Below are 12,967 nucleotides of genomic sequence, written 5' to 3'. Positions count from 1 at the left end.
TGCAGAATCAAATGACACTCGGAGGGAGCGATCGCAGGGGCGCATCAGAAGACCCACAAGGTGGAAAGAAGAAAGGGAGCAGACGCGGTTGTTTCCTTCAAGCACGGAAGAGGTGCCATGTCCAGATCTGTTCTGTCCGTTGTGCAGGGGCTGGTGGGGGAGTGGGGTTGGGTAAGGCCAAACAGGGGAGAAACATGTCACAGGAGGAGAAGCTGAGATATTTCAGGCAGTACACGCCAGGATTTCAATAAAGTAGGTTTGCAGACTCTGTACATGTATGTGTCTTATTACAGAGGTCCACACTTACTCGAGGTTCTCTTGGGGAGCGCTGTTGGGGTGCAGTGTGTGGGGGTCAGGGCGAGAGGAGGAGGGGGTCAGGGGTGGAGAGCTAGGGTGTTAGTCATGCTGAGGAGGAGGAGGGGTTCTTGATGTGATAAAACAGTTTATACAGGAGAGTCTGCATCTGCTTTTGGAGTGCAAGTATAATAGTAGGTGTGTTCCTGATGTGAGCAAGGACCGGGTGCCAGAGGCAGGAAGCAGTCACCCTGAAGGCCCGCCCACACAGCTGGAACAGTACATGTTTTAGGTCCGCAAAGCTGAGTCACAATAGCATGGTTGGATTCAGAGCAGGCGTTGAAACAGGCAGGCTACCAAAGGACAGGTCTTCACCTCCTAGCAAGCGCAATGCTGTTTAGCAGGGGTGCACTTTCTCTTTCAAGTGTCACCAGGCAACAGCAAAACTCGCAGCAGACGGGGCCAGAGAGAACACACTGTTCTCATCCACACAATAAAACATGCCCTACTCAGACCATTAACGGCAGGGCCATTTTGTCTCATCTGTGCGCAAATCGAGATGATTGTAAAGTTAAATGTCACATCATCCATCAATCCCTTTTCTACTACCATTATGAAAAGCATTATTCAAGTTACCTGGCAGCTCAGGTTGCAGGTCAATGGTTGAAATGCCCGGGGAAAGCTGAGGCTGACCGGACTCGACTGCAAGCCGTTCCTGGTCCTCCGGGGACACAGGTTCCTGCAGGGACATGGAAATGCATAGTTAAAGCACAGAACTGACAGCATCATCTATTATATGACAATGGACAGTCTTGAACTTTCACCCCAGTCATTGTTGTCGACATTAAAAACCAAGATTTGCAGCAGTCATGCTGTTTTCCCAGATACAAGCCTATCACAGCCCCCCAACAGAGTCTCTCGGCGACTTCACCCTCTCAGGGGTCCATGTGGCATCTCTGCGAGATTATCTCCATCCTCTAACAATCTACTTAATGGTAGCCATTTTTTCTTCTGTGCATTGTTTGCCGTCTGTAAGTGTAGTTTGCAATTGTTTGCAATATCTCCAAATTATGGCCAAAATATGTTTGAGACAAATTAGTATTAAAAGATATTAGTATGCATTCATAAAGTGTATTAACATCATTTAAATACACTTCAGGTGAGCATACAACTCGCTGTTTGTATTCATATTTTGAACATGGCGGCTGTAGCGCCTTCCTTTGCACTGACCTTTGCACTCAGCATGTGTGGGAGTCATCTTTGGGCTGGTAGGCTAGAATGTCTGATGTATTTTGCCTTGTCCTGGACGCCATTTTAGGAATGATAGGCTGCCAATTTTTCTACATGTGAAATAGCCACAGTCTAAGTGATGGGACTTTTTAGTTGAAAAATAATTGTGTTATCCTTTAAACTACTGAAAGCAAACACTTTGAAGAGATTCTCTGAGCCACGTAGTGGGAAAACCGTGTGCATTGTGGGGCTGAATAGCAAATACGCCCTTGTCTCCTTTTCCAACCTGCTCCCACCTACATCCCCACCTTCCTACATGCTGCTTCCATTGGCAAACCACTCCCACCCACATCTGCACCACCCTACACCTCATTTTTAACTAAGGCTTTCTCAGGCTCTCTGTGAATTCGGAAATAGTTCTTCTAGGCAACTGCAGCGGATTTGTGGCAGCACCGATTTTCCAAGGCATACCGCATATTCATGCCGCTGTCGGCAGACTCCTCAAGTATGGCCACTACACAGACCTCTATGCAGTGTTCCCGCACATCTGCAGAGTTTCCATGGTTCCGCACAGTGGCGTGTCCAGGGAGTGGCCTGGGGAGGCACGTGCTACCCCTGGGATCTAACTGCCCATCCCGGGTGCCACCCCATGATCCTAACCTATGATCATTATGTGTGTGTGCGCACACGTACCACCCTTGCATAAGTCCGTGCCCAACTTGGTCCGCCCCAGTCAAAAGAGTCTGGACACACGCAGGCAGCTCACCTTCAGACCCCTTGAATCTGGGATAAAATTCTGATGTGGAGAATAAATGGGGGAAGACTCGCTGTTTTCTCTCCACACCTGCATTCCTGTCTATAAGGTTAGCTAGCAGCTGTGCCTCGCCTCTGCTACAGACTCGGTAGGTCTTATGATTTTATTAATAGATGTGTTGTTTGCAGTCAAGTGGAGACCGGCTGATGGCCTCCTACCAAGTACCTCCTAACTGTATATGTCACAAAATCACCATGTTTACAAAGCGTTTGAAAAACTGTATCTAAGTACGCTTCAAATGTGTACAGAGGTACCAAAAACTACTCAAATGCATTGGATGATGTTAATTTTTTGAATATTTTCTTATCTTGCCCAACAACATGTCTTCAGACTTCAGGAGCCCTTATTGTGTGTGTGTATAGTGACTTCTGCCCATCACTAAGCACTCGAGGACTCAGAGCACCTGCGCTCTTCCCCTTTACAGCATTCGTGTTCCCGTCCTATGCATCATATCTTATGAACAGTACTCAGATCAAGGACTTCTCTGTGGTTAGGTAATTAAATCATGATTTATACAAAATGGAGGCTATCCCTATTTGCCAGGTTTGGGTCTATTTGACCTAAAACATTTGATCAAATTTATTTGACCTTTTTTTGGTCTAAAATGCAGGGGGAAGGGGGAACACTGCAACCCCCCCCACACCCCTCCCACTTCCCCTCAACCTAATCTATACCCTTACCCACACCCATATATATATTTAATTAAATTTGACCGAAAAAAAGGTCAAACAAATCCGATCAAATGTTTTAGGTGAAATGTTTTTAGGTCAATGATGCTATTACCCATTTGCCAACCCTATAAATGGGTGCAGGGAAAAGAAACAATCACCAAGGAATATGCCCCCCCCCTATCGCCCCTTGTTGGGGAATCTCCCTGCACAGGCATGGCCACCCTGAAATGTGCTTATGGAAGTAGGGTCACGTGAGCCTAACTCTGGATCATCAGAAGAAGAAGCACAAGGCCAGCTCACTTACCCCTGCGAGTCAGCACGAAGGGTTGTGACCTAATCTCGGTACTGGGGAGGGGCGAGTGACGTCGGTGGGAGGGGAGAAGGGTGCAGGGAGGAAAGGGGGCACTTAGTGGGGAATTCAAACAAAGGATTAACTTGTACATTTTTCAGGAGGATAGCTCAGGGGCAACGTGCTCGCCTTCGAAGCAAGACGACGTGGAGCAACACAGGTTCGATCCCCAGGCCCGCGCTTAGAAACCTCTGGATATTAAACGCGATATGAATAACTAATCATAATCATGAATGGGACTTCGGACAGGTCAATATTGCGGGCATGTTGCTGCACATGGAAAGTGGCGTCCAAGCAATGTTGCCATGTGAGGGTCTTCCCTTAGTTTGACCTTTACCTGGACAGAGGTATTATAAAACGCCACACCTGATGTTGAGCAGACAGGGTGGCCTGTAAGACTGGTAGATTCTAAGGGGGACTGGCAGCAGGAATGGCTTAAGGTGGCCAACGGGTCTGACATTGGACTGCTGTTCGTGGGGAAGGAAATTAAAGGTGACTCAAGGGCTAGTTGACGGTACAGAAGGTCGTACATAGAAATAAGAGGGGGCTGGGAGAGCCAGAAGGAGACCGACCGCTTGGGAAAGGCAAGTGGCGAATGAGGGAGGGTTGCTTTTGCTCTTAGTGGGTGGAGGGTGATCACCTGTAGATACCTCGATGTAGTAGTTGTTTAGGGTGTTCTAGTTGGCAAGGCGGCACTGCAAGCACAGACATTGGTCCCGAGGTTGCTGTGCCTAGAATCCAAGCTGCAACTGGCGGACAGCCGCCGAGGAGGCTGAAACATGTCTGGGGTTGTTTGCGGTCTTGAACAGGAGGTGCATCACCCACAAGATCAGGCTGGACTGGTCCCTTTGTGGTGAGAGCAGGCCCAATTTCCATGTGATTGGTCCTCTTCGGTGCTGGCTCAGAGGGCTGAAAAAGTGTGGTTTGAAAGGTTTCACAGGTCAATGTCTGTGGTTTTGATTGTTACAAAACCTTTCAGCCATCATATTTGAGTGCTGCATTAGTCACTGCAAGTAAAACGGCCCTGGAGGCCAAGACCATGGTCTCAAGTTTGCTTTCTGGAGAGTCCCAAGTTGCACTGGCAATGCCCAGTGAAGCTGAGGATTGCATGTGGTACTGTGTAACGTAACGGATCGGGCTCGGCTGTCCCTTTCGGGGTGAGGGGGGCGAGACTGATTTGCATTATGGTCTTTCCCCTTCTATAATGACATGGCAGGAAGAACAAAGATGGCGTGTGAGAATGCCAAGAGCATTGCTAGTGTTTAAGATGGCTTCAAAAGTTTCCAAGTCTCAGAAAAGAGACTACTTAAAGAGGCTCTTGAAGACCCAGCTGGAGGCTGGCACGTCAGTAAGAAAGGGGTGGGAAGGGTGGAGATAACGTAATGTATTAACACATTGCTGAAGACGTTGTAGTGTGAAAGGCAGGGGTCAAGTCCTAAAACTTAAAGTGGGGGTCTCATCAACAAATGCAATGGAATGTGGCGTCGACAGAAATTAGCGTATCGAGGTGAAATGCGCACATTTCATTAAATTGCCTTTGCATAACCACCCACATTGCACAGGACCAATGGCAATTGCCTTTTATAAAAACACACACACACACTAAACCCAGAGAGGATATTTTCTTCTAATAGTGTTTTTGAAAACGTTAAAAGATGTGTATGTTTTAAACTCTAAGAACCAATACAAATGTTTTCCATGGGACTTGCAGCACCAAAATGGGACATTTTACCTCCAGTCGTTTCTTATTTTTCATCAGGTTGTATAGCGCAGTGGTGCAGTGTCTGGCCTACAAACCTGCCGACTGTAGGTCGATTCACGTGGTCGGCTTTAATGCATAAATTCAAAGAGGACATTCAATGTTTCTCATTTTAGCTGGCGGGCGGGGGGAAATGTGTGCACCGTCTGAAAAAAGTGGGTGGACTTCGTTCCCCCTCCCGCCCACGTATACCCTCGACTTGATCCCTGGTGAAAGGCCAATGGGAGTGGGGATGCAGAGTCTGCACGCTTTAATATTTCTTCACAGAAATGTCACTTTTTTTTTCTCCAAACAACTGTGGGTGTTTTTGTGTCGCGCTTCTAATGCTCCAGACATCCGATCTGCAGCGATGCTGTGCTCCTAAAGTACTTTAGCAATGAATGACCTAAAGGAGGCGCGTGAAGGCGCCCCACTTCCAGCGGTGGGAGTGTTCCATTGATGGGTTCAAAGCGGCCTTTGCGGCTGCGCCGCCGCCTGGTCGCGTTTCGCTTTGGCTCGCCGCCTCCCCACAGAGCACAGAGCGCTTAACCAGATGGCGTACAGTAGCTGCTGGACACGCCGCCGTCTACAGGCGGCTTGGCGCGGCTACCCACACTCCCCGTAAGGACCAGACCACAAGGCCGCAGCAACTGCGCACACGTTCAGCCACATTCAAGGTCACAGAAAACATGATACTTAAAGGTACGTCACCTGGTCGGGGCTCGCGGTTGTGTCTGCAGGGCAAAAGAACAAGAGAGCAAGTTAAGGTAGTTGTGCAATTTTCTTTGCAATTATTTTGCAGATATCAATAACATTTTAATCCTATTCGTTCCCATACGGTTCAGCTGCAAACGTCGTTTGGCCGCCCCCTTTTTTCATCCTTGAAAAATACACGTGAAACAGGCTAGTAAAAACATCTTCTCAAATAAGAAAGAGAATAATGATTAGTATGCTTACCCATTGCACTATGCGATGCGACTCATATCTACGCGCTGATAAAAGGTACGCCAAATATGATTGCAGTTAATTGACTTCAGTATGAACTAGATGTGCTTCTAGGTGTGCCACTGTAATTCTGCACTGCCGTGATTCTGCTTCTAGGTGTCCCACTGTAGTTCTGCACTGCTGTGATTCTGCTTCTAGGTGTCCCACTGTAGTTCTGCTCTGCCGTGATTCTGCTTCCTGGTGTCCCATTGTAGTTCTTCACTGCCCTGATTCTTCTTCTAGGTGTCCCACTGTAGTTCTGCACTGCTGTGATTCTGCTTCTAGCTGTCCCACTATAGTTCTGCACTGCCGTGATTCTGCTTCTAGGTGTCCCACTGTAGTTTTGCACTGCCCTGATTCTGCACTGCAATGATTCTGCTTCCTGGTGTCCCACTGTAGTTCTTCACTGCCCTGATTCTTCTTCTAGGTGTCCCACTGTAGTTCTGCTCTGCTGTGATTCTGCTTCCTGGTGTCCCATTGTAGTTCTTCACTGCCCTGATTCTTCTTCTAGGTGTCCCACTGTAGTTCTGCACTGCCGTGATTCTGCTTCTAGGTGTCCCACTGTAGTTCTGCACTGCTGTGATTCTGCTTCTAGGTGTCCCACTGTAGTTCTGCACTGCCGTGATTCTGCTTCTAGGTGTCCCAGTGTAGTTCTGCACTGCCGTGATTCTGCTTCTAGGTGTCCCACTGTAGTTCTGCACTGCCGTGATTCTGCTTCTAGGTGTCCCACTGTAGTTCTGCACTGCCGTAATTCTGCTTCTAGGTGTCCCACTGTAGTTTTGCACTGCCGTGATTCTGCTTCTAGGTGTCCCACTGTAGTCCTGCACTGCTGTGATTCTGTTTCTAGGTGTCCCACTGTAGTTCTGCACTGATGTGATTCTGTTTCTAGGTGTCCCACTGTAGTCCTGCCCTGCTGTGATTCTGCTTCTAGGTGTCCCACTCTAATTCTGCACTGCTGCTATTCTGCTTCTAGGTATCCCATTGTAATTCTGAACTGCTGTGATCCTGTTTCTAGGTGTTCCACTGCAATTTAGAACTGATCTGATTCTGCTTCTAGGTGTATCACTGTACATTTCTGCTTCTAGGTGTCCCAGTGTAGTTTTGGTCTGCTGTGATTCTGCTTCTAGGTGTTCGACTATCATTCTGTACTGCTGCTATTCTGCTTCTAGGTATCGCACTGTAATTTTGCATTGTTGTGATTCTGCTTCTAGGTGTCCCACTGTAATTCTGCACTGCCGTGATTCTGCTTCTAGGTGTCCCACTGTAGTTTTGCACTGCCCTGATTCTGCACTGCAATGATTCTGCTTCCTGGTGTCCAACTGTAGTTCTTCACTGCCCTGATTCTTCTTCTAGGTGTCCCACTGTAGTTCTGCACTGCTGTGATTCTGCTTCTAGGTGTCCCACTGTAGTTCTGCTCTGCCGTGATTCTGCTTCCTGGTGTCCCATTGTAGTTCTTCACTGCCCTGATTCTTCTTCTAGGTGTCCCACTGTAGTTCTGCACTGCTGTGATTCTGCTTCTAGGTGTCCCACTATAGTTCTGCACTGCCGTGATTCTGCTTCTAGGTGTCCCACTGTAGTTTTGCACTGCCCTGATTCTGCACTGCAATGATTCTGCTTCCTGGTGTCCCACTGTAGTTCTTCACTGCCCTGATTCTTCTTCTAGGTGTCCCACTGTAGTTCTGCACTGCTGTGATTCTGCTTCTAGGTGTCCCACTGTAGTTCTGCTCTGCCGTGATTCTGCTTCCTGGTGTCCCATTGTAGTTCTTCACTGCCCTGATTCTTCTTCTAGGTGTCCCACTGTAGTTCTGCACTGCTGTGATTCTACTTCCTGGTGTCCCACTGTAGTTCTGCACTGCTGTGATTCTGCTTCTAGGTGTCCCACTGTAGTTCTGCACTGCCGTGATTCTGCTTCTAGGTGTCCCAGTGTAGTTCTGCACTGCCGTGATTCTGCTTCTAGGTGTCCCACTGTAGTTCTGCACTGCCGTGATTCTGCTTCTAGGTGTCCCACTGTAGTTCTGCACTGCTGTAATTCTGCTTCTAGGTGTCCCACTGTAGTTCTGCAATGCCGTGATTCTGCTTCTAGGTGTCCCACTGTAGTCCTGCACTGCTGTGATTCTGTTTCTAGGTGTCCCACTGTAGTTCTGCACTGCTGTGATTCTGTTTCTAGGTGTCCCACTGTAGTTCTGCCCTGCTGTGATTCTGCTTCCTGGTGTCCCACTGTAGTTCTTCACTGCCCTGATTCTTCTTCTAGGTGTCCCACTGTAGTTCTGCACTGCTGTGATTCTGCTTCTAGGTGTCCCACTGTAGTTCTGCTCTGCCGTGATTCTGCTTCCTGGTGTCCCATTGTAGTTCTTCACTGCCCTGATTCTTCTTCTAGGTGTCCCACTGTAGTTCTGCACTGCTGTGATTCTACTTCCTGGTGTCCCACTGTAGTTCTGCACTGCTGTGATTCTGCTTCTAGGTGTCCCACTGTAGTTCTGCACTGCCGTGATTCTGCTTCTAGGTGTCCCAGTGTAGTTCTGCACTGCCGTGATTCTGCTTCTAGGTGTCCCACTGTAGTTCTGCACTGCCGTGATTCTGCTTCTAGGTGTCCCACTGTAGTTCTGCACTGCTGTAATTCTGCTTCTAGGTGTCCCACTGTAGTTCTGCAATGCCGTGATTCTGCTTCTAGGTGTCCCACTGTAGTCCTGCACTGCTGTGATTCTGTTTCTAGGTGTCCCACTGTAGTTCTGCACTGCTGTGATTCTGTTTCTAGGTGTCCCACTGTAGTTCTGCCCTGCTGTGATTCTGCTTCTAGGTGTCCCACTCTAAGTCTGCACTGCTGCTATTCTGCTTCTAGGTATCCCATTGTAATTCTGAACTGCTGTGATCCTGCTTCTAGGTGTTCCACTGCAATTTAGAACTGATCTGATTCTGCTTCTAGGTGTATCACTGTACATTTCTGCTTCTAGGTGTCCCAGTGTAGTTTTGGTCTGCTGCTTGTACTTTGTTCACGTATGAGCGCCCACCCCTGCCCCCTCTATGAGATGGTATCAGTGCTGCACAACAATACCAGCAAAAAATATTACTGTGAGGATGCGTCTAGCACAGTAAGATGGCCCGTGACCATTAACAGCAATTGCATGAGATGGGTCTAAGCCACAGCCTTCTATGAGTAAGACGTGTTTTAGTTGCTTCAGTAGCGGTCTCTAGTTAAGATGGAAATCGTCTCAAGCACCGCAGAGCCCCATTGAATGATACCGCACAACAGCTAGGCAACCAACAAATCCGAAAAAGCACACACCCTCCTATATGACCATGCCAAAATGCTCCTTTATGGACAATTCTATATTTCCACTAATCATCCTCTAGTAGGGGGTGTTGGAGAGTAGTGTACAGGAAGATGTGAGTGTGCCATTCGTCATATGTATATTTGATTTATTTTCTCCTCATTTGATCTATGAATGTGGCCCATTAAAATATGTTTCATCCACTGGAGGTGGCTGAGATGGCCCTAGGGTGTCACGCAACACGCATGCGCGCCAAACACTGGCATCATTTACCTCCAGTGCCTTTAACTACCATCACATTTTCTCTTCGCCAACAGCCTCATATAAAGAATTCTGTAGAGGGTCAGGCGAGGTTTGTGGAACTGGTACTCTTGTAGGGTTGTCCCCTTTAACACCTCTTGCCATAGCTGCTTGTAAGGAAGTGGGCTTTGTGTGACTATGGTAGTTTCTGGCTACGATGGAAGCCAAATCTTTAACATGGGCTTGGATCTCAAACTCCTCACCATCAGCAGATTCCTTACCTTAGATAGAGGCTCAATGCTGCTTAAAATAACACGTTCAACAAACCATTAATGTTAGCCTAAGGTGACAAAATACCTCTGAGGACAGCAAAATGGCTGCTCTGTTTTATTCTGCTCCCAGACTCTTACCTTCTTGAGCATGGACTTCTGAATCATTCTTCTGGGGGAAGCTCAGGGCCTCCACTGGTTCCTGCTTGGCCGGGAGAGGGGCAAGAGTAACTCTGACCGCCGGTCGCACAGTGTTGATCTTTCCCCCAGACAGAGGCGGCTGAACTCTGATGGGAGGGTGATGAATGATGAGCTTGTTTCGACTGGATCCAGAAACAGTGTAACCCATTCCACCAGGGCAGATGTCCTTAAAAGCAGCTAGAATGGGGCAAGAAGGATAGGAGAACCACTGTAAATTATCAAATGAGAGAGACCACCGTTCCTTCTGTTGCATTGAAAGCATTGTGTACCTACTAACACCACCGTCCTCCACATTCATTTCACACATACCCAAGCGATGATCATTGTCACATAGAATGTCACTCTTTAGTGTGCAGCTTCACGCTTGTAATAGAATGTTTGCATTTTTAGATTTGCTGGAAGCACCTGTGCAGATATAAACCACCTTATTTGAGCATAAGATTTGCTACTACTGTGGTCTTTGATAACCGGGCTGACGAAGCATTTTTTTGCTAGAAGTATTGCACTCACAGGAGTATAGGTTCTAGCACCTGGGGCACTTATTTTAATTCTGTACACATTATTAGAATTTGTATAGGTCTTCCCATTGTTTCCATGTCCATATACTTGTTTCTTTTGATTTACAAAGTGAAGCAAAGATAGCCAGTGCAGAATAGTTAAGTGCTTGAAACGTGACCCTGCAGGTGTTTTGAACTACAACTCCCAAGATCACTCACCATTGATATGATATGATTGGTTATTTATAATGCACTTAATACCCAGAGGTTTCTAAGCGCGGACCCAGGGATCGAACCTGTGGTGCTCCGCGTCATCTTGCTTCCAAGGCGAGCAAGTTGCCCCTGAGCTATCCTCCCGAGATGATCAGAAATTGGAGTCCAAAACAACCCTGATCTATATCAAATGTTCTGGAGCAACCTCTGGCTAGGACTATTACTGGCCTTGGTATGAAAAAGTCCTTCTTGAGTATCACCGGCGCTAGGATGGAGTTGTGTCTGTCAGAAGCGTGTTAGAAATTCATCATCATCATCAGACAGAATTATTCTCCATGATCATTCACCCTAATCCTCTTCCAACTCCCCTTAAATAAAACAATGCTGCAAAGGTAACATAATGAAAAGGGCAAAACATGACATGGTCCAGAACACCAAATGCCATGTTTCAAGCCTCTAAACCAGGGGTAGCCAATCCGTCACCCTCCAGAAAGGTTGCCATTGAACATACACGCTCCTTCGCCACTGATGGCTGGGGCTGATGGGGTTTGTACTGCAGGACGGCAGGTTGGCTATCTCTAGCCTAAACATTTGCTATTTCTGCATCAGGATGAAACCTAAATGGGTAACTCGCCCCCAAGTGCGCTTATCTAAACGGACCAGGCTGCTCACCCCTTTGCAACCCCTCTGTTAACACAGGGGAAGTCTAGCTCTGGGGATATGTTGTTATACATATGTACAGTGGTAAATGCCTTTCTGGATGTGGCCACAACCCACGCATAAGAGCCGTGCTGCTAACAAGCATGCAGTAAGAAAAGTTAGTTTGTCCATCAGGACTTTGATTTTTGCCAGCACAGGAACACAAGATGTCTACAGCCTCTCTGTAAAAGAAACCTTTTTTTTAATATATTAAAATGCATATTTTCAGATTTCCTCAGTGACAGGCCTGCTATATATTTATTTCCACAAAACTCTCGAGCATGGCATTCATTTGATGAGCTCCGATTCTGAAATTATACACTTGTGGACGTGTTTATGTTTAAGTGTAGTTCAGCTAGCACATGAAGGAAACACACTGTAAGGGCCTGACTTAGCTGGAGCCAGGGGCCAGCCCAGGAATGGCATAACATGTCAGCAAAGCCCAGCACTTGGTCATTGTCCTGCAGAAGGCCTGCTCAGACTCGCGGCTGCAACAACATGCGAGCCCTCCGACTGCACTGTCTCATCAGCAGGTGTGCCTTGGGAAGACGGGAGTGGAGGTGAGAAAGACGGACAGACCCCGAGCCAGCAAGAAGACACATTTGCCTGGTTGGACTTAGGGAGAAGTAGAGGGAATGATTTGGGTTACAGCAAACCAAATCGCCCCAGATTTGTTCATGTTATCCAATGGTAAAAGAGGCTGCGAATGGAACATAAAGGCCTTTACACGTTCAGACATCACAGCCTCCTCCGATCTAGTGGAAAAATGTACACGTGACGTGCTCCTTTTGTACTTGCGTATCCCAGTGCAAAGGATCCTGAATTTCCCGGCCTTCAAACATGGCACTAAGGGAGGCAGAAGCCTTGGGTCCAAGCTGCAAAAGCTTGATATGTGACCCAGTGATAAGTTGTCTTCCTCCAGGAAGCAGAGTTATAACCCCTGTATTTCCAGTAAGTGCCAATAGCACCCAGAGCCCTACTTGTGGGTAGTGTGAGTGATGCTACTCTCCTCTTCTTCGCTCCTTTCACCTTCCCATTCATATGATATGATATGATAGGTTATTTATAACGAGCGTAATACCCAGAGGTTTCTAAGCGTGGACCGGGGATCGAATCCATCTTGCTTCCAAGGTGAGCACTTTACCACTGAGCTATCCTCCCGGGACTGATGTCCCTAATCTCCACTCCGGTCACCTTCCTCCTTCCTGTCTCCAGCCATCTTCGAATATGCGTCTGTTCTGTCTGCAAAGGTTCACACTAGGAAGCCTTCATCTGGGGGGCTGATTGGAGCTTCAGTTCCTTACTGGTCTCACCTCTGTGTCTACTGATATTGGTAGTATGGATTGGTTGTCTCTGATTGGGACTACCGCTCTTTAATATGCGACTGTCTGCACGGGGCTCTACACTCCAGAGTTGTGGGCTGGGGGATTAAGTGTGGGGTCCCCCTTCGTGGTTCCTCACATTGTCAGCAGCCCTGTGTGGCATGAACTGCTTGCATG

General features: G+C 47.6%; 1 protein-coding gene across 4 annotated transcripts in view; it reads right to left on the bottom strand.

Moving 5' to 3' along the window:
* LTBP1 (latent transforming growth factor beta binding protein 1) overlaps positions 1-12,967 on the bottom strand; it is a 1,019,134-nt gene that overhangs the window by 280,787 nt on the left and 725,380 nt on the right. For all 4 annotated transcript variants that reach the window (XM_069607908.1, XM_069607910.1, XM_069607907.1 and 1 more), the window contains 3 exons: positions 10,000-10,236; positions 5,808-5,830; positions 931-1,033 (listed from right to left, as the gene is read on the bottom strand). In XM_069607908.1, the coding sequence (XP_069464009.1) occupies positions 931-1,033; positions 5,808-5,830; positions 10,000-10,236 (363 nt within the window). The remainder of the gene's footprint in view (positions 1-930; positions 1,034-5,807; positions 5,831-9,999; positions 10,237-12,967) is intronic.

This window comes from Ambystoma mexicanum, chromosome 4q (genome assembly GCF_040938575.1).
Source record: "Ambystoma mexicanum isolate Mex_15411 chromosome 4q, UKY_AmexF1_1, whole genome shotgun sequence".
Classification (NCBI taxonomy): Eukaryota; Metazoa; Chordata; class Amphibia; order Caudata; family Ambystomatidae; genus Ambystoma; species Ambystoma mexicanum.
This window is presented reverse-complemented; position numbering and strand designations above follow the sequence as displayed.